Raw genomic sequence first — 21,800 nt, forward strand, 5'->3', positions numbered from 1 at the left:
ATTCTTTTAACAGTGTCTTTCAAAGAGCCAAGGTGTAATTTTGGTTAAGTCCAATTTATCAATGTTTTGGTTTTTTTTTTTTTTTGGATTGTACTAAGATGGATAGATTTTAAAACAAATTTCTATAAAAGTAGTGAAAACTAACTTGGTGATACTAATGTTCTCGTAAAGTTGACTTTTGTGGAAGGTGCAGATGGTATCGTTTCATGGAAAGGCAGTACCAATTAAAATACTCCCTAGTCTCAGGGACACACAGGACTTTTACTTCACCAAAGGAGATGATTGGCTTGGATTTGTGAGGATTTTCACAGTTCCTTTTATTTTATCAAATGTTTATTTTTTGAGAGAGAGAGAGAGGGTGCAGGGGAGGGGCAGAGAGAGGGAGACCAGACTCTGCTCTGTCAGTGCAGAGCTGGATGCTGGGCTTGAACTCACGAACCAAATGATGAGATCATGACCTGAGCCTTACAGACTAAGACACCAGGCACCCCTTTAAGATTTTATTTTTAAGTAATCTCTATACCCAGCATGGGGCTCGAACTTAACAACCCTGAGATCAAGAGTTGTATGATCCACTGACTGAGCCAGCCAGGCGCTCCTAGAATTACATATTTTTTAATAGGTAGAATAATCAAATATCATACTAAGCCATTTCTCTCTGATGCCCACTTCCTTCTTTATACTTTTATTAACAATCAATAACTGTTGCCAGTATTATTAATAATCATGTGTGTATATATTGTATTATAAAACGTTATCAGTTCAGTTTTTCACATCCTGTGAGGTACTCATTAGACATACATGTATATCAATCAATTAGCCCCAACTGCCTGAAATATCAACCTCAACTATGTTGGAAAGAAATTTCTTGGCTCACCTAACTGCAGAGTCCAGGCATAGTTAGCTGGAGTCAGGGCTCAAGTGATGTCATCAGGACTCAGTTTCTCCCCATGAATCAACTCTGCTTTTTCCTGTGTAGACTTCAGTTGTAGGTGCTGTATGTTAGAACTCCAGCATATTCAACCCCTGGAGCTTCTCACATTGTAGGTTTAGCAAGAAAGAACGCCTGTCTTTTTCCCAGAAGCCTCAGCAAAAGTCTCATGTCTCATTGGTTCTTATGGGGTCACATGTCTTATCTGAGCCAATCTTTGTGTTTGGGGCTCTGAGGTTTCAATTGGTCAGTTGTGGTCACGTGACAACCTTGGATTCCTTGGTGCAGTCAGTTCTTCAGGAACCATATCGACTGAGAGTAGGAATGAGGTGAATTCTAAAAGGGAAAATGTGGGCTTCTATTAGCAGGAAAAGGAATGGATCCTCGGTGGCCATTAGTCTCTTTTATAGGTCAGCAGCAGATTGCAGGATTGGGGTTTGAATCTTGGTTTCCGGTTCTAGCTTTCTTGCTTGTGAAGTTACACACTCCCAAGTCCATGTTCCCCACACGAGTAGGAGTTTGTAGAAAGTTACAGTGTTTTATATTCATTTTATGCAAGTTCGCTGTTTTTAACAGGAAGAGAAAGAATCAAGGCTGATGAGGGTAGATCTCACAATGGGCGGATGTGGTGCTTCTTCTATATTGATATGAGTCATGTGACTCATCTCCATTCCCTGGGCCTCCCTGTCCCCACGGGAGAGACTCTTATAAACCCAGCTGGCTCACTGTCTGCCCTTGGATCAGGCTCTTCGGGCCAGGCAGAAGGATTGTATGCTGTTGATGTAGCTGTGTTCTGTATCCTAGACAAGAGTGTCAGCCACACAGTGAGGTGTATCTGGGGGCTGGCCCCTTCCAGGAGGAGTAGTTCTAGATCTCTTACTGTGTATTTTCTGTAGTCCATTTTAGCAAGGACCAAGACATTGTCTCACTTTGACCGGCAGTTTTTATTTTACCTGTGAGAAAGGTTTTTTTAACTTCTTCAGAAGGAGTACGTGTGGCTAGGTCATTCTGTCTTCTGCGAAAAACAGAGAAAATAGTTGAATAAGACCTGTTTCATACCGAGATTCACACTACAGCAAAGTACCCCTAGTGAGGTTCAGGTAGGACTTGGGTAGAAACTGACTATCAGGACCTGATTAACAAAGGTAATTGTGGTAGAAACCTTCTCATCCACTTCTGAGATAGGCACTTGAACCTAATGGATCAGGTATTAACTCCTCAAGTCATTTCCCCCCAGAGCTCCTGAAGTTAATAGTTCTGCCCCCAGTCTGCTTATATATTAAAGGTATTGAGCGAGCCCGGGGCATATGTTGGCGGCTAATGTTGACAGGAGTCTTGTGATCTCCCTTTGTAGCCAGTTTTAGGGCTTATCTTGTCTGTCAGTGACACACAAATGTACCTATTTCTCCAGTGGCTCTTCTTGCATAATCATTATCAGTTTGAGGTGGATAAAATGGATGAAAATAATTCCTCTGTTAAGTAGCCAATTATATGGGGTGTTACTTTGTTTTCTGTAAATACAGTATTGTATTTTGAGATCAGTGAAGTGATTCCACTTTATGTAAACTGAAAAATTGGAATTTTAGGGGGGTAGCAGTAGCTAACACTAACTGAGCACTTACTGTGTGTTAGGCATCTTCTAAGTGTTCTACACATAGTATTTCACCTCACCCTATATTAACCGTAGGAGACGGACAGTAGGTGTCTTGCCATTTTTGAGCTGAGTAAGTTGGGTGGGATACAGAAGGTTAAGTCACTTGCCCCAGGCCATGCAGCTGGTATGTATCTGAGTGAAGGGGCTGGTGGGTGAGGGGGCTGGTGGGTTTTGAATACAAGTTGTCTGGCCCCGAGCCTGTGGTCTGGATCCCTGTACTGTATTTTGTCCTTAAGAAAGATTTTAGCTTGTGCATTATTAGTTTTTCTTCTCTTTCGACTTCTTTTTTTTTTCTTTTGACTTCTTTTGTAATATTATGTAGATGCGGGCTGAGAGTTTTACAGTAAAGATTTGTGAATTCTGGTGCCTTTGGTGACCATGGGTTTATCCTTCTACTGTTGTTGTTATCTGCAAGCCAACCCTAGATGCTTGTTGGTATCAGTAGTTGTCAATCAGGAATGACTTTACCCCCCAGGGGACCTTTGCTCCTGTCTGGAGATACTTTCAGTTGTCACAGGTTGGGAGGTCCCACTGGCGTCTAGTGGGTTAGAGGCCAGAGATGCTGCTAAACGTCTTACAAAGCCCAGGACAGCCCTCCGTCAGCAAAGAACTGCTCGGACCAAAGTGTCAGTAGCATCATGTGAGCTCTCTGTAATAAGTTGGTGATTATCTTGTAATGCCATTTTCTTTTCTTTTCTTTTCCTTTCCTTTTCTTTTCCTTTCCTTTTCTTTTCTTTTCTTTTCTTTTCTTTTCTTTTCTTTTCTTTTCTTTTCTTTCTTTCAAGCAAGTCATTCACTTTGAAAGTTGTATTTATTCATTTTGAGAGTGTGAGTAGGGGAGGGGCAGGGAGAGAGGGGGAGGCAGAGAATCCTCAGCAGGCTGCCTGCTGTCAGCATGAGCCCAGTGCGAGGCTTGATCTCAGGAACTGTGAGATCACGTCCTGGGCTGAAATCCAGAGTCCGATGCTTAACCGACTGAGACGCTCAGGTGCCCCTGCAGTTTTTGACATACGAGTGTGTCTCAGTTGAAGGGGCCCAGACCTCTGCTGGTGGCTGTCATTGTGCCTGACTCACCGCCACTGTTTGGGTGCCTGGCCTCAGCTTTCTGCCCTCAGCTCTCACCGCAGCGCAGGGCAGAACCGCTGGGAGAGCGCGGGCCAGGGTGTCGTCAGAGTTGTCCCCCTCCCCCAGGGGGACGGACGTGCACCTGCAGCCAGCCGGTCAGGGGGAAGGTAGGGAAGAGCAGGAGAGCGAGCGGGTGAGCGAGAGAGGTGGGAGTGGCCAGGAGCAGCGCTCTCCATGCTTGACATCTGGTGACAAGGTCAGCAAGGGTGCCCCTCTGACGGGGTGTTGTGATCTCAGGCGAAGGGCTTTAGGTCCTCCCTGCCCAGCGGCCGTGCTCTTGCTGTGAGCCATCCAGCTGGGGAGAGGCGGGCTTGCGTCCTCGGGAGCTCTTCTGCCTTCCTGATGGCGGTGCCTGCTTCCCACCAGTCCTTGCGGGACTTCTGTGGGAGGGCTTCCTTCCTTATGTAACAGCCCACCAGCCCCACTGCCTGTGGAATCAAACCCTCACTGTGACCCTTGAGGTCATTCGTAGCTCCTCCTCTTTCCCTGACCCTCCTGGGGGGTAGGTCACATGGCTTTTCCTCTCGGTGGTTTCCTTTGAACTCTTGTCTCTGAAAAGCCCCTGTGTGCCCTCCGCTCATCCCTGCGTGCTGCTCTCCCCATTCACCTGGAGGCCAGCTCTTGCCTTTTGGCGGATGGAGTAAGCCTTTCCTGTAATTGCTGCTCTTGCTAGAATCAGAGTTTTCTGGGAGCAGCCGTGCCGCACTCCCATCTTTGACTTCGGTGCTGCGAACATGGGGCCTGGCCTTAGGAAGCGTTTGCCAAATTGAATTAATAGGCAGTTCATACTTGCATTTCAGCCAGTTTTTTGTGTTGGTGTAAAAAATCCTGCATGGCACAGATCTCCAGTCTCTGCGATCCCCGTCACAGAATTACAATACTGAGATGGGGAGGTTTGGGTATGAAACCTTTCTGTACCTTCTGGTTTAAAAAGAGAAAAAAAGGCAGCTTCATGGATTGTGGCACTTCGCAGTATTCAAAGTCATGTTTCATTTGTAAATTTGTCTCATTTATACATTTGGTGGGTTGTTTGTGTAATCTCCACTTACGGTTGACATTTTGCTTGGATCTTAGTAAAGACTTCATAAAATATAGAAGAGAAGTATAGATTTTGTAGCATCAGATCTACACTGCTCCGCTATGACCTTGATCAGAAGGCTGGTTGAATGTAACTATTCAGGGAGATAATTAAACCAGCTGAGGTAGGAATGAGATTGGAATTGAAAACTAGTGAGATTCTAAAACCTTCTCTGACCTGTCCTTTCTTTCTGTCTTTAGGATTTTTGTCCCTGAGTCATGGAAGACAGAAGAGCTGAGAAGTCATGTGAACAAGCGTGTGAATCACTTAAGAGGCAGGACTATGAAATGACCCTCAAGCACTGCACAGAGGCCCTCCTTTCTCTTGGCCAGTACTCCATGGCCGACTTCACAGGGCCATGTCCACTGGAGATAGAAAGCATCAAAATTGAGAGTCTTCTTTACAGAATCGCCTCGTTTTTGCAACTGGTGAGTAAGCACTGTTGATAAGCCAGTGTTGAACCATGAGACATGGACTTGTTCAGTGAGTGGGGCAGATTGTTGGCCACAGTCCCCTTAGCCTGGGCTGACGTGGCTGGTGATGGCTGAGTGTGTTTGATTGCTGCATGGGGCTAGTGATTGCTGAACATGTTGGACGGCAACAACTATTTTTAAGCCTTTAGAGTTGTATTAATGTATAGCATTTTGGGCTATTCATTCATTCAGCAAAGACTTACTGAGTGTATACTATGTACAGGGCACTGGACTAGGTACTTGGTAGGCATTGGTGAAAAAGAAAATGATCTTCATGGTATTTTTTCTAGTTAGGGGGACAGACGATGAACAATACATATTATACATTAAGTAGATACTGTAGAGTGTTAGAAGCTAGCAGTCTGCGTGAAAAAAAGTCAGGGCAAGGGAGATTTGGGGATATAGGGTTAGGGTTGGGGTTATACTTTGAGTGGTCAACGTCGGCTTCACTGGTCAGGTGATAGGAGGGAGGTAAAGAAGGGAGCCACATCAAAATCTAGAGGAAGAGCACTACAGGCAGAGGAAACAGGGCAAAGACTCTGAGGCATAAGCCTGCCTGGCACATTTGAGAAACAGCTAGGAGGCCAGTGTGCTGGAGAAAAGTATGTGAGGGGGAGTGTGCAACGGGGCTAAATCCTGTGGGGCCTCCAGGTCCCTATAAGGACCTGATTTTCTTCTTAAGATGGGGAGCTCTTGTTAGGTTTTGAGCAGAGGAATGGCGTGATCTGATTTGGCCGCAATTCTTTGGCTTTTGTATTGAGGGTAGGCTGTGGAGGGCTAAGTCAGCCAGGGGGACTAGTTCAGAGGCTGCTGGAATAATCCAGGCCAGAGATGAGAGTGACTCAGGCAAAACGGCGGCGGTGGAGAGACACAGCAGTGCATTGGTTCTGGTTCTAAGTTGAAGGTAGTAGACCTAGTCCGATTTCCTAACTCCTAACATGGAGTTCCCGGAGCGAGAGAGAGAAAGCGGTCACGGACTCCTTACTTCGATGTTATTTTGTCTGAGCAGTTGGAACGTGGAGTTTCCTCAACTGAGATGACAAGGCTGTAGGTGGCGCACAGGTTTCGTGGGGCCCGGTGGGAGTTCAGTTTTGGACATGCGGAGTCTGAGATGTCATTTAGATACCCAGCTGGGGATGTGGAGGTAGCAGTCGGGTAGGGCAGCTGTGCGGTTTGGGAGAGGGGTCTGGGCCAGGGATACTGCCTCAGGAGTTGGTGGCCTGTAGATGATATGTAAAGTCTTGAGGCTGGGTCAGATCACGAAGGGGATGGGTGTGCGGGGAGAAGAGGAGAGGACCGAGGACTTAGTCTTGTGGCACTGCAGCGCGAAGACGTGGGGGAAGAGGAACCAGCACAGCAGCCTGAAGAGCAACCCTCGACGTAAAGGAAAACTGAGGGGGGGCCGTGTCCCCATAGCCAAGTAGGGAAGGTGGATCCAAGTGAGGGAGGGGCGAGCAGGGGCGACTGCTGGGAGTGCAGCAGTGGGAGTGGAGAGGCGACGGAGATGTGGCGGGCCACCCGGACGGGAACGAGTAAACGTAGACCGCGTGTCCAGCTGGGTGCAGGGAGGTGGCCGGCGAGCTGCACGACCGCGGCTCCCGTGGAGTGCCGACTGAAGGGAGTTTGAGAGCGAGTCCCGGGAAGGAGTTGAAGCACCTGAGTGTAGACAGTTCCTGAGGGGTTTTGTCCGAAAGAGGCGTAGAAAAGTGTGAGTGAGTGGCAGCTGGTGGGAGAAGTGAAGTCACGAGAAGGATTTTTTTAAGATGGATGAAATCGCAGCGTGTTTGTTCAAAGGACGGAATCGGTGGAGAGCAGCAGGTCAGTGGTGTAGGAGGAATAGAGGGGCTTCCCGGAGCCGTAGGGCGGGCCCCCACGGGTGGCACAGCCGGCCTCAGAGGGGGGCCTGGAGGGCCGGCCTCGTCACAGGCGGAAGGCAGAGAGTGCGCGGGAAGCGGCCGACGTGGGGGGACAGTCCTTGGAAAGTCTCTTCTCGGCGCTTTGTTTGCTGAGTGAAGTCGTTGGCCGAGGGTGATCCTGAGGGAGGAGGCTCTGGTGATGCGGAGCCGGGGAAGGTGAGGAGGAGGAGAGCGAGTAATGGCCGGGGAAGAACGTTATCGTGTCTGTGGACTACATGAGTTACTTTTACTCTGTGAATATTACATCTGAAACATGAACAATGAAACTTTGAAACAAAGCTGAGGTGTTTTTTTTTTCTTTTAATAAAAATCGCTGTTTTAAGCTGCCCTTGAACTACTTAATTTTACCTTGTATCTTTTATTTTGCAGAAAAACTATGGGCAAGCTGATGAAGATTGTAGGCATGGTATGTTTAAGAACCGGACCGTTTTCTGCTTTGAACATTTTGAGTTATTTAAATTGAGCAGTGTTTAAGATTTGATTTTCTAATATGCTAATTTCAAGAGAGAGTATAACGTTTGAAAACCCCTCTTTACTGCGGTTACTAGTAACTGATCTGGATGACGACTTTGCCGCTGTGACGCGTGTACAGCTGAACGTTGCTCATCGCCATGAGTGAGAACACTGATAGTGCCCTTTTAGAGTTTGTGTGAGTATTTTTAGGCAGTAGGAGCTGAGGTTTAAGACCTGTAACACACATTGAGTAAGATGTTAAGCTTGGATAAATTGAAAGGCTTGTCTGTCCATCCCAAAATGTTTTTTCCTTTCCGTAGGTTTCCCTCAGAGAAGAGAGACCGATTAGCATGCTCTTTAGTGCTTTTTTCTGTTTTCTTTGGGTGAGAAATTACTTAAAAAGATTTTTACTCTCTGGGCACTCATAGAATAGGAATCCTTTTCTTCATGATTACTGCCAGGTCACTGGAATGAATCTAGGAGTCAATGGGAAAAGGGGTTCAGTGTGTGGTGGGAAGTTTTGCACAGCTGTGATTTGAATAATATAATGTTTCATTTATCCGTAATTTGGGGGAGGGGTGCTGCAGTGTCAAACAGAAGTTGATTTTTTAAATTACTCCTTTGTATCAAAGCTTTTAAGAGTATTAACTGCTTTTGTTGTAAACGTCAAAAAACTCTCTGGCACACTCCTGTGGCATATTGGACATAATTTAACCATTCATTGAAGAAGGTGAACCTCCCGTAACAGAATCTTTACTGTCTCTGGACATTTAAAATTACCCACAACAACAACAAAAATCAAATTACCAGCAAGCCAAATAATAGTAAGTCAAATAACAGAGAGGAATATGAAGAAGGGAATCATTTCCCCTTTTTATCCCATCTGAAGAAATCGTTATTACTTTGCTGTATCTTTGGTACCTTTCTCTATAGTGATAAACACAAATGCTTATCATATATAAATAGGGGTTTTCCTTTAAAAATTAAAACAAATTCATTTTACGTACCAACAGATCATAGATCTTTTCTAAAAATTTCGATTAACAAAAATTTTTTTAAGTTTATTTATTTATTTTGAGAGAGACAGAGCAGGCGGGGAAGGGGCAAAGAGAGAGAAGTGAGAGAATCCCCAGCAGGGTCTGCACTGTCAGCGCAGAGCCTGATGCAGGGCTTGAACTCATGAACCATGAGATCATGACCTGAGCGAAGATCAAGAGTCGGATGCTGGACCCACGGAGCCACCTGGGTGCCTATCATGGATATCTTTCTAAGTTTCACCAGTTCCAATTACTGCTTAATATTCCATAAATGTTTCATACTTCCTCAAAAATTCTCATATTGGTAGGCATTCAAGTGTTTCTTGTGTTCTAGTTTGTCATTATAATCCTTCCTGTAATAAAAATATATTCTTTCTTAGTGTTACTTGTTTCTGTAGGATCGGCTTAAAAGCTGGATATCTGGGTGAAGGAGTTTTAAAAGTTGGATATGTGGGTTAAAATTATATGCTTACAGTTTTAACAGACACCGTTAGGTGAGTTTCAGATGCACACCGCCACCAGCGGTGCATGCGTGTGGCTGTGCCCTGTAATCTCACGAACACTGGAACCTGCCAGTCTTGATATTTTGCCAGTCTGATGTGTGAGAAATGGATACCCCTTCTTTAATTTTTGCTCCCTTGGGGATTAGTGAGGTGGAGTGCAGTCTTCTCATTTTGGACCCGTACAAAATCCCAGAAGGTGGTTAAATGGTTTGTGAGAAGTCACCGGAGAGTAAATGCTTATTAGTGAAGAGCACCCGGGAAATGTTGCATTTTTCCGTTGTTACATTTAGCATTTCTTTTATTTAATGTTTGTTTAATTTTTTAGAGAGAGAGAGAAAGAGAGAGAGCGAGAGTGAGCATGTGCAGGAGAGGGTCAGAGAGAGAGAGGGAGACCCAGAGTCCGAAGCAGGCTCCAGGCTCCCAGCTGTCAGCAGAGAGCCTGACGTGGGGCTTGAACTCACAAACCATGAGATCGTGACCTGAGCTGAAGTCAGATGCTTAACTGAGCCACCCAGATGCTCCTTCATTTAGCATTTTTGAAGTTAGATACTTCTTTACAGCTTCTGAATTACTAAAATAAATGTTTAACCAGTTATCTTTTGGAGGTGACAGACATGTTTATTACCTGTATTGTGATGATAGGAACATGAGTGTGTATGTATGTACAGACTCACCAGGTTGTATACATTAATTATATGCAGGTTTTGTATACCAATTATATCTCTGTGATGCTGGGGAAAAAAAGCTTAATCAAGGTCTAGGATGAAGTAATGAAATAAGTATACTCTTATGTTGGTGGAGTGTGAAGAGGAATGCAACTTGGTAATATGTTTATACCCTTCGACCCACTAATCTCATTTCTGGGATGCTATCCCAAGGAAATAAACCAAAAGAAAGAAGGAATTATATGTGGAATGGTGTTCATTGCAGTACTGTGTGTAAAAGTGAAAAATCAGTTAGCTTCCAGTAATGGAGGAGTTCTTTTAAAGAAATTCTATGCATTCCTTGTTACCATCTGTGTGATACGGAAGCACATGGAAAGTGCTTGCTAAAATGCCAGAGCAGTGTATATAAAGTTTGTTCACTTGACATAGACATTCAGGAATATCAGCCAGGTTTATATGTGTGTGTTGCTAGGTGTAGAGTCTTGCTATTAGATGATTTTTTTTTCTTTTTCAACTTTTGGTAACGTCATGTGAAGTAAAATACCGTGGTTAGGCAGTGAGTTAGTAATAAAAAGTCAAGAATCTCAGTCTGTTAATTATTATACTGCTTTGCAATGCCGGAGAACTGTGGAATGGTTTGTATCCTGCTGGCCCCAACCTTTCGTTGGCCTTTTATATACTGTACTTTTTCTTAAGTTTATCTATATATTTTGAGAGAGCATGAGCAGAGGAGGGGCAGGGAGAGAGGATCCCAAGCGACAGTGTGGAGCCCGGTGTGGGACTCAGTCCCACAAACTGGGAGATCTTGACCTGAGCTGAAATCAAGAGTCAGATGCCTAACCGACAGAGCTGTGTTGTTTTGACATCTGTTCCCTTTCTGTGAGGCTGTCAGTTTGCATTCCTTGCAACTCTCAACAAGCCCCATCTTAACTACCTTCCCCTTTTCCATTTGCCACTTCTGACCTTCTGATTTCACTTTCTCAGACTGGGTTAGGAAATCAGGCGGGCAGTCTTTGTTATAGAATTAAAAAGCATTAAAATTTGCTTTCGATTCTGAAGAAATTAAAATACATAGGAAAATAGAAGAAAGAGTTTAATAAACATTCATATTCTCAGAACTTAGATTGTAACATTTGACCATATTAACTTTTTTTGAAATATTTAAACACAATGATAGACACCATGGTATTTAAATAAGGCCATAAATGCATAACCACAGTATTGTTAATATTATTAACAAATAAAATGGGCAGTGATTCCCCATGGTTTTGTGAGGGTGAGCCCCGCTTTGGGCTCTGTGCTAGCAGCACAGAGCCTGCTTGGGATTCTCTGTCTCCCTCCCTCTCTCTCTGCCCTTCCCCTCATGCTGTCTCTGTCTGTCTCAAAATAAATAAGTAAACTTAAAAAAATTGACAGAAATTCCCTCATATTACCAAAAACCCACTCTCTAATCAAGTCTACTTGGTCGTCCCTAAAATAGTTTTTATGACTGATATTTTCCAAGCCAGGAACTCAATTAGAATCATAATTTTTTGTTAAGTTTATTTATTTTGAGAGACAGCATGAGCACATCCAAGGAGGGGGGGTGTATAGAGGGAGAGAGGATCCCAAGCAGGCTTTGTGCTGTCAACGCAGAGGCTGACTTGGGGCTTGATCTCATGAACCCTGAGATCATGACCTGAGCTGAAATCAAGAGTGGGGTGCTTAGCTAACTGAGGCACCCAGGTGCCCCGCCTTTTATTTTTGTTGGTGATTTCCTTTGCTGTGCAAGAGCTTTATATTTTGGTTTAGTCCCAATAGTTTACTCTTGCTTTTGTTTCCTTTGCCTAAGGAGACGTATCTAGAACAATGTTGCTAAGGCCAATGTCCAAGAATTACTGCCTATGTTTTCTTCCAACAGTTTTATGGTTTCACTTCTTATGTTTAGGTTTTAATCCGTTTTGAATTTGTTTTTGTGTATGGTATGAGAAAGTGGTCCAGTTTCATTCTTTTGCATATAGCTGTCCAGTTTTACCAATACCATTTATTTAATTTTATTTTTTGATCAATTATTTTAAAAATGTTTTTATTTTATTATTTTAAAAATTTTTTAATGTTTTATTTATTTCTGAGAGAGACAGTGTGTGAGCAGGGGAGGGTCAGAGAGAGAGACATGGAATCTTAAGCAGGCTCAAGGCTCTGAGCTACCTGTCAGCACAGAGCCTGACATGGGGCTCGAACCCACGAACCGTGAGATCATGACCTGAGCCGAAGTCGGACGCTTAACCAACTGAGCTACCCAGGCTCCCCTGTTTTTATTTTATTTTTGAGATAGAGAGACAGAGCATGAGCAGGACAGAGGCAGAGAGAGAGGGAGACACAGAATCTGAAGCAGGCTCTAGGCTCTGATCTGTTGCCCCAGAGCCTGATGTGAGGCTCGAACTCACAGACTGTGAGATCGTGACCTGAGTTCAACTCAGACGCTTAACTGACTGAGCCACTCAGGTGCCCCTTCCCAGTACCATTTATTGAAGAGACTGTTTTCCCTATTGTGTATTCTTGCCTCATTTGTTATACATTGAAAATTTTGGAAAAATACCTTGATTAGGTTTAGCTTTTCAAGAAAAGATTTAATTAATTAATTAATGTTTATTTTTAAGAGAGTGTGAGTGACGGACTGGCAGAGAGGGAGACAGAGGATCCAAAGTGGGCTCTGTGCTGACAGTAGTGAGCCCACTTTGGGGCTTGAACTCACGAACCGTGAGATCACGACCTGAGCCAAAGTCAGACACTCAAGTGATCGAGCCACCCAAAGATTTTAGAAATAACTAAGGACTTGGGGCGCCTGGGTGGCTTAGTCGGTTGAGCGTCCGACTTTCACTTGGGTCATGATCTCGCGGTTCGTGGGTTCGAGCCCCGCGTCGGGCTCTGTGCTGACTGCCAGCTCAGAGCCTGGAGCCTGTTTCAGTCTGTGACTCCCTCTCTCTCTGACCCTCCCCTGCTCACGCTGTCTCTCTCTCTCTCCTAGAAATAAATAAAAAAACATTAAAAAAAAAATATAACTAAGGACTTGATGAGACAAATAACCTAATATGGTGATGTGACTGAAAAAATACAGAATCATACTCAATGTTTACTGTACTTAGACTTATTTTAAGTCAGCTTTCTCATTGCATGTAATTTAAGGAAGAGGAATTACATTTTAATTGTTGATTGTCTCCTTTTGATAGCCAGAGGTGATCAGACCCCAAGAGAGACTATTTGGTTGAAACAATTGGATGAATATTCTTTTAATATTACTCAGTTTCTGTCTAAAACATTTCAAGGAGTGCATATTACGGAAACTGAAGATAGAAGGAGTAGAGACCTGAATATAGCAGCAGAGGTAAGGCGTTCAGGTCTCCTCCTTGGTAACTCAGGAGAAAGAAAGGGGCAGTTCGGTTTGGGAACAGTTGTGTGCTTATAGTAAACTCTTGCAAATAGTGGTGGGAAGAGAATTTTTCTGCAAGACATTGTAACATTTTTACAGTTACTCAAGATTAGATTACATTTTTAAAAAATGAAGTTTACTTAAAATTTTTTTTAACGTTTTTGTACTTTTGAGAGAGAGTGCAAGTGGGGAAGGGGCAGGGAGAGAGAGTTGGGGCAGAGGATCTGAAGCGGGTGACAGCGGTGAGCCCGATGTGGGGGGGGGGGCTTGAGCTCACAAACTGTGAGGCCGTGAGCTGAAGTTAGACACTCAACCGACTGAGCCGCCCAGGTGCCCCAGATTACATTTTTAATGTCCTCCCTTTTGGCAAATTCAATCATTATAGCTAAGGCAAGTTTAATAATACACGGGGCTATATTTTGTTTTCCTTCAAGCTTTTTCAAGATATTACAGATAATAAGGGACCAGGTTGGCAGTATTGCAATTTTAATTTCGCTATAGGATACAAGAGCAGGAGAGTTTTTTTATCTATAATTGTTGACTTTTTTTGTGGCAGTTCTTCATATGGGATCCTACAAGATAAACCGAATTGCAGTTTAGGGCAACAGTTGGAAAAAAGTACATTAGTACTGATTCTTGTCAAAAAAAGAAAAAAGGGAGAAAAAGAAAAAACGAAACATAATTTTGACAAATCTTGAGGCCTTCAAACATCAGTGTAATGCAAGAGCTTTTGCACAGTAAAATTCAGCAAATACTTTGTACAAAACTAAATATCTAGAAAAGGCTTTGTAACATATATGACTTAATACTCTTTAAACAAGACATAATCACCTGAGGTTGAAATATTTTTAGATATTTTTCCTTTCCCTGAGACATTCTTTAGCTTTTGACAGCTAGTTTTGTAATACCCGATTACTGAGAAGGAACTAGGATATTTCCTTAGCAGTTCTCAGTACCACTTTATACTTTTTAGAAGGGGAAGGTAACATCTAGGGGACTCTTAGGAGGAGACTGTGCTAGTCTCCTACTTGACATAATTAACACAATCTTTACTGTAACCTTATTAGGTAGCTCCTGTCACCTTCATTTTACAGGGTAGGAACTATGTTGTGAAGGTGAATAGTCCAGCCCTTAGTAGGACTTTTATTTTTTTCTTCAGAGCATTTTATTTGCAGTATATTATTTGATCCTTACAACAAACTTACACATGTTTCTATTTTACAGATGACCACACTGAGGGCCAGAGAGCTAAAGTGCCTTGCCAATGGTCCTATTTTATATATATATCTAATTTATTGTCAAATTGGCTTACATACAACAACCCAGTGCTCATCCCAAGAAGTGACCTCCTCAGTGCCCATCACCCATTTTCTGTGTCCCCCAACCCCCTGTCCACCCTCAGCTTGTTCTCTGTATTTAATTTTTTTTTTTTTTTTTTTTTTTTTTNCTCTTGTGGTTTGCCTCCCTCCCTACCAATGGTCCTTTTTGAATAGTTTTAGGAATAGTAGGAGCTGTGGGAGATGTGGGCTTACTGGGGAATTTTATAAGATGTTCAAGACATTCTTAATGATATTGTGTTGGAGTTAATCACTTACTGGAATTATCCAAGGACAGTTGAGTAGACCTGTAACGTGGATAGTATGAGACAACAGGTTGGCCTGCATTAAAAGTAATTGAGTGCTACCTTGAATACAGAGAGACTGCAACTTTCAGTCTAGTAATCTGCTTTAATAAAAGATAGAGACATAAGGATGTTTGTTATCATGTTAGTTTCAATAGTTAAAAATTGGAATTGTTCTGGGGCCAGGGAGTAGTGAAGTCGTTGGTCTGTCTACTTGTTGGAATGCTATATAGACAGTAATATGGTAAACAAACCCTCAGAACATGCAAGATCTTGAATGTGTGAAGGGGAAATAAAGCAGAATACAAACTGTTATATTCATATCAGTTATAATCATGGAACAGTTACGTAAATATTGATAAAAATTGGAAGAGAACATGAATAAGTGAACACAGTCTGTTTAGTTGAGTGATGAACCTATGGGGAATTATTCTGTAGAATTTTATTAGTGTTGTTATAATGTTATTTGTGTAATGGAAAAATTGAACAATATAGCTGAAGGATATGTTCAGTACAACCAGAACAAAAACATCATGAACAGACCCTATAGACCTTAAATACATAGTACATTATACTGATACTTAAACATTTCCTTGGAAATAGAAAAAAATGCAGTTTCCAAAATATTTTACTTCAGCAAATGATTTTCTTGCAAAGGAAGCTAAAGTGTGTGCAAACTAAAAATAGAGTCTTGGACTTAGCAGTGAAGAGAAAGACACAGATTGTTTTACTCGTTGAGCCGTTACAGTTGCTGTTGAGAAATCATCTCAGATGACATGACATAAAAATGAGTATATTCTATATTGTTACACATATGTGCTCTTGTGATTGTATTAAATCTGTAAACACTTGCACACAGTTTGATTAGTATTTTCTATGGCCACGTGACATTTGGGTTCTTAGTTAATCTTGCTGGTTTTGATAAAAGCTAACTCTTAACTGCTCAGAATACCACATGTTGAGATGTGTAGTTTCTATTCTTACACATTTTAAGTTCACTGAGTCTTGTGTCACTGTTGACAATGTGGACATTTTATTCAGAGAATGTTTCTGCCATTTAATAGCCCTCATTTATCCAGGAATCATAGGTTGTACCATAGTTTTCACTGAAGAGAGAGCTTTAGAGTTAATTCTTCTTGTGATTTTTGTGTGATCCAACTGGCTATAGGCTAGAGTGAGTTAGATATGTGGAGTGTCCTATGTTTTCTTTTTTTCCCCCCAAATATTTATTTATTTATTTTTAGACCAAATGAGCAGAGGAGGGGAGGAGAGAGAATCTCAGGCAGGCTCTGCAGTGTCAGCTCAGAGCCTAAATGTGGGCCTTGATCCCATGAACTGTGAGATCATGACTTGAGCCACAATCAAGTTGGATGCCTGACTGAGCCTCCCAGGTTCCTTCCTATATTTTTGTCTTTATGCATATCTTGGACAGAACAGAAATATCACTGCTTTCCTCTAGTACTTGAAAGTTTTTTTTTTTTTTAAGTTTTTATTTATTTTGAAAGAGAGAGAGTAGGGAAGGGGTAGAGAGAAAAGGAGAGAGGATCCTAAGCAGGCTCTGTGCTCTCAGCACAAATCCCAATGCAGGGCTCAGACCCACGAACTACAAGATCATGACCCGAGCTGAAGTCAAGTGTTGGACGCTTAACCGACTGAGCCACCCAGGCACCCCTTGAAGTCGTTCTTTTAGCATATAAGACGTCATCCTTGTGATAGTGTACTGACGTTGTTATCAAGAAAACATGGGCATCAAATGTTACATGGTTAATGCTGGCTGTTTCTTCCTGACAGTGCTGGGGGAAGGCCTGGCCAAGGGAGATGGTGCCTTCCAGGCAGTGCTTTGCTGCATGCAGCTGAAGGGAAAGCTCCAGCCCGTATCCAGCATTCTCGCCAAGTCACTGACGGGAGAGTCCCTGGTACGTTGATGAACTCCGATCCTGAATGTCCAAAATGGCTCCATTCACTTAACTCCTCAGGCGTGTGGTGGGAAATAGCAATTCAGTTTGTGCTTTTCCTCTTATTTCCTCCTATCAGAAATCAAAGTTTCTGTTCAACAAACTGATGCTTAATCTTCATATTCTTGTAGCAGTTTGTGATACTATATATGAGAATTACAGGTACTTTTAAAAACTTTGAAAATTTAAGATAACTAAGTGTTTCTTTTAAGATTTTTTTTATTTTTAAAGACAGGTTTTTTTTTAAATGTGTATTTATTTTTGAGAGAGAGAGAGAGAGAGAGCGAGCAAGTGAGCGAGTGAGCGTGCGCAGAGGTGGGCAGAGAGAGAAGGAGACACAGAATCCTAAGCAGGCTCCAGGCTCAGAGTCATCAGCACAGAGCCTGATACCGGACTCGAACTCATGAGCCATGAGATCATGACCTGAGCTGATGTCGGATACTTAACCGACAGAGCCACCTAGATGCTCCAAAGATTTTTTTATTTTTATTTTTAAGTAATTTCTACATCCAGCGTTGGGCTCCAGCTCACATCCTCAAGATCAAAAGTCACATGCTCCGTCGAGTGAGCCAGCCAGATGCCCCTAGATAATTTTCTTTAGAGATGTGATTTAATAGAACCTGGGAATATTTTAGGGATGGATTTATTTTTTTAAGTAAGCTCTAGGCTCAATGTGGGGCTTTATTTCACCACTCTGAGATCAAGAATCATTTGCTCTATGGATTGAGCCAGCCAGGCTCACCCCTTATTTTGGGGTTTTAAAATGCTTCTGTGGACATGTGATTATATAGGGTTCTTAAACCCAATTATTTATTTTATAAAATGTTTAAATTTATCTAAAGTAATAATTCTGTTTCTGAAGATGTTCGTGTGTGAGTTAATATTCCACTCTTATCACTCTGATGGAAAGATCTGATTCCATTCAGACTTTGGGATACATTTTATTTTTAAGTTTATTTATTTTGAAAGAAAGAGCTCGTGCATGAGCAGGGCAGGGGCAGAGAGAGGGAGAAGGAGAGAATCCCAAGCAGGCTCCGTGCTCTCAGAGATGGTGAGATCATCACCTGAGCCAAAATCGAGTCCAATGCTTAACAAAGGGAGCCACCCAGCCCTCCAGGATAAAATTGTTCATGTAGCATTTTCTTGAGTTTTTGTTTGGTTTTAGGTGAGATAATTGAAAGACAACATTTTGGAACTTTAGCATTGCCAATATATAGAAATTGGAAGAAAAATATTTTAAGACTTTTTTTCCTTATTTGGTTACTGTTACAAAATTTGTGGATATTTCTGAGAAATCTGTGCAAAACAGTGAAAGCCGGCATGAATTTTCTGTACCTCATTTAGTCTCCTGAATCGATACATATTGTGAAAATCTGAGGCGACGTTGTGTTTTCACTGCAGATAAATATATTTGGTTGGGAAAAAGAAGAAATTAGGAAAGTACTTGTTATACTGCAGAATATAACGTAATGACCCATCTCAGGAGGTAATTGAGTTACTTTCTGAGGGATTACTGTGTAGTGAATTGTTTAATTGGTTTAACATTGGTTTTTGATTTCACCAAATTTATAAGTGGACATAAAACTAAACTGTATTACTAATCCAGCAAAATTCTATAGGTATTTAGTTCTAAATAGATGATGAGGAATATATCTCTTCTTTATTATTAAGGTAATTCTGTCCTTTTAATTTTATTGTTTATTTATTTATTGTTTATTTTTAAATTTTTTAAATTTACATCCAAGTTAGCATGTAGTGCAACAATGATTTCAGGAGTAGATTCCTTAATGCCCCTTATCCATTTAGCCCCTCCCCCCTCCCACAGCCCCTCCAGCAACCCCTCTGTTTGTTCTCCATATTTAAGAGTCTCTTACGTTTTGTCCCCTCCCTGTTTTTATATTCTTTTTGCTTCCTATCCCTTATATGTTCATCTAAGGTAATTCTGTTCTTAAGGAAGTTTTCTTTATAAGTTAAGCATATTACACAGTTTTACCTGTGAGTTTTTAAATTTAAAACTAGGAAGAAGTACTTGCTTTTATATCTAAGTGAAATTTGAACTTCAGAAGAGTGACTGTTTTGCCTGTTTTCCTTCAACTGGTTTATTAATGAGCTATTTTTAAAATGCAGTAATCGTTTTATGTGAATCTGAGTCATGGGTAACTGATCGAGTTCACCATTTTGTCAATACGAGTCCATTAGTTTTAGGGGAGAAAAAAGCTAAAACATCGTTTAGGTTTATTTTTCTCTTTGCCCATGGAATCTTGCTTTCCTGTGATATCCATTGTGAATACTTCATTGAATTGATTTTAAACTCTCATACAAGGTGAATACAGGGTTTTAGGCCACACTGTATATTTTGTCCTGTTAACTTTTTAAACCTTCCTTACAGATGGTTAGCTTTATTATTATAACTAATGGTAGTGGGTTGAGAGATGAGGATAATATTGTCTTTTTACAGATAAACCTTAGATACAGTGGAGGAATTGAGTTATGCCCCCATAGCAAAGAACTAATAAACTAACTGGGTTTTGCATTTTTCATTCACCTTTTTCAGAATGGGATGGTAACAAAAGATTTGACAAGACTAAAAACACTTCTCACAGAAACAGAGGTAAGACTATTACATGGATCTCTTTGAGAAGAGCTTAACTCAGTCTGGCTAGTAAGTGTTCTCTGTTAACATTGGAAAATCGCTGGGCATCAGCCAGGGACAAGGCTGCAGGTGGGGTAGTGGATCCTCTCGGCCTTCTTCTGTAGCCCGGCTCAGCCACACCCCCGGGCCCTGCTCCTCGCGGCTCCTCGGCACCTCAGGTCTCCAGTTCCTGCTTCTCGTTAGTGGTCTCTGGCCAACCAACAGAAAGATGGCTGGGAAGTTTTAATGTTTAAACACATGCCAAGAGTTGGATGCTTAACCAACTGAGCCACCCAGGCGCCCCTCAAGGCTTTTTCTTTTGAAGCAACTAAAGAAGTCTGATTTAAGGACTATTTTTAGGAAATGGAATTTAGGAGATGGAAATAATGTCTATCAGGGTAAATGGTGAACAAAAATATGCTCTGGTGAAGCACTTGAAGGGCGGTGAAAGGCCAGGGGACAGCAGGGGCATCTGTTAGGCCCCCAGCTTTGTATGTCTCATTTCTATTCCTAATCTAGGCATATAAAAGTATTTTTATTTAAATGTCTCATTTGGCTTTTCATTATTTTTAAAATGTTTATTTAAAAACAAACAGGCAATGGTCAGAGAGAGAGAGGGAGATAGAAGATCCGAAGCGGGCTCTGTGCTGACAGCAGCGAGCCCGACACGGGGCTTGAACTCATGAACCGTGAGATCATGACCTGTGCCGAAGTCGGACAGTCAACTGACTGAGCCACCCTGGCTCCCCTTAGATGTCTCATTTTAAAAACAGCTATTTTTGCTAGCTTTTCTCTTAAATGGAAGCCATGAAAAGTGATTGATTGGCTCAAAATCGGCATGTGCTGTGTGTGAGGTTCTTTGCTTGGTGCCAGGAGTACAGCACTGGCCAGGACACCTGTGGTCTGGGAGGTTCAAGTCTAGGGGAGGAGAGAGATCAAATAAATTAATTAAACAGCTCTAGGTATAATTCACATTGAGGAAAGTGGTATGAGGGGAAAAAAATAAGCTTTCTGTCATGGAAAAATAACTGGATTAGGTGATCAGAGGGGTGAGACAGCTGAGCCAGGAGCTGAGGATTGAGAAGGTGCCAGTGTCATGGAGATTGAGATGAGGGCGCTCCAGACAGTTGGAAGGAGGAGCAGAAGTGCAGATGTAAACCTTGACCTCCTGTAGATTACCTTCCCGTTCCAAATCTAGTAACATATCTCACATACCAACGAATAAGGGAAGACCGTCATCATGAATGACCTCCTAAGCTGGATAAAGATACTGTTTGTTTTGCTACAATTAGATAGGCTTTAAAGAAAATGTTATTTTCTTTGTCTTATTGTGAATTAACTGAGAAGCAGTGAGCTCTAATTAACTTAAAAGCCATTTCCTTTCTTGCGTATATGTAGTCTTTTTAATTTCTAAGGATAAAGGAAGACAGTTATAAATGTTTGAGACTTTTAACATGAGAATGTAAAATAAGATGACCTTTCATTTTATTAAGAGTTTTGGCTTTCTTCTTTTTTATTGCCTTAATTGAATTACTAGCTTTATACCTGATATTCATGCACAGAGACAGATATGTTATGTATTTATATATGAATTTTTATTTCTAATATTTATAATCATGTCACAAGGCCACAAATATCACTTGAGTCTTGTTTTGTGACTGTACTTTTGGAAGAAGTGACCTAAGTTTTGTTTATAATCAACTTTGCTATGTAACCAAAGTAGTATTCTTTTTGGCTAATGAACTGATATTATTTTAAAAAAATCCATCTAGGAAAAGCAAACAAAGGTCCCATTATTTATGATTCCACATGACTTATTTAAAAATAGAAACAATTTGTTATTTAAAGATTGGGCTTAGCTGGTATTTACCTTGAAGTGCTATAAAGACATGGAACTCAAGACTGACTAAAGGAAACAAAAACAATATGTATCTAGTAGGATTTTAAATGTCAAAAATCAATAGGTTTGATTGCAAATTTATAGAAGTTGTAGCAATATGAAATTTGACTGCTTTCTCTGGAGATGTCAGTATAAACTGAAGATCATAAGCTAATTGATATTGGCCTTCTGCCTTGAGATCTGAGCAAATAAAAAGGTGTTTACAAAAAAAACCCCAAAAACCCCAAATCCTGGGGCACCTGGGTGGCTCTGGCTCTTGGGTGTCCAGCTCTTGATTTTGGCTCAGGTCATGTTCCCAGGGTTGTGAGATTGAGCTCCGTGTTGAACTCTGTGCAGAGCATGGAGCCTGTTTAGGATATTCTCTCTCTCCCTCTCTCTCCCTACCCCCCCTTCCGTCTTTCCTTCCTCCCTCCCTCCCTCCCTCCCCCTCTCCCCTTCCTCTCTTGCC

At 41.8% G+C, this 21,800-nt stretch overlaps 1 protein-coding gene across 5 annotated transcripts in view; it reads left to right on the forward strand.

Moving 5' to 3' along the window:
• Positions 1–21,800, forward strand: part of HELZ (helicase with zinc finger) — a 158,380-nt gene that overhangs the window by 17,510 nt on the left and 119,070 nt on the right. For all 5 annotated transcript variants that reach the window (XM_077780271.1, XM_077780276.1, XM_077780274.1 and 2 more), the window contains 4 exons: positions 4,989–5,216; positions 7,547–7,583; positions 16,657–16,781; positions 19,375–19,431. In XM_077780271.1, coding sequence (XP_077636397.1) covers positions 5,007–5,216; positions 7,547–7,583; positions 16,657–16,781; positions 19,375–19,431 — 429 coding nt within the window. In that variant the 5' untranslated portion in view covers positions 4,989–5,006. The remainder of the gene's footprint in view (positions 1–4,988; positions 5,217–7,546; positions 7,584–16,656; positions 16,782–19,374; positions 19,432–21,800) is intronic.

The sequence above is a fragment of the Crocuta crocuta genome, unplaced genomic scaffold, assembly GCF_008692635.1.
Source record: "Crocuta crocuta isolate KB4526 unplaced genomic scaffold, BGI_CrCroc_1.0 scaffold288, whole genome shotgun sequence".
NCBI lineage: Eukaryota > Metazoa > Chordata > Mammalia > Carnivora > Hyaenidae > Crocuta > Crocuta crocuta.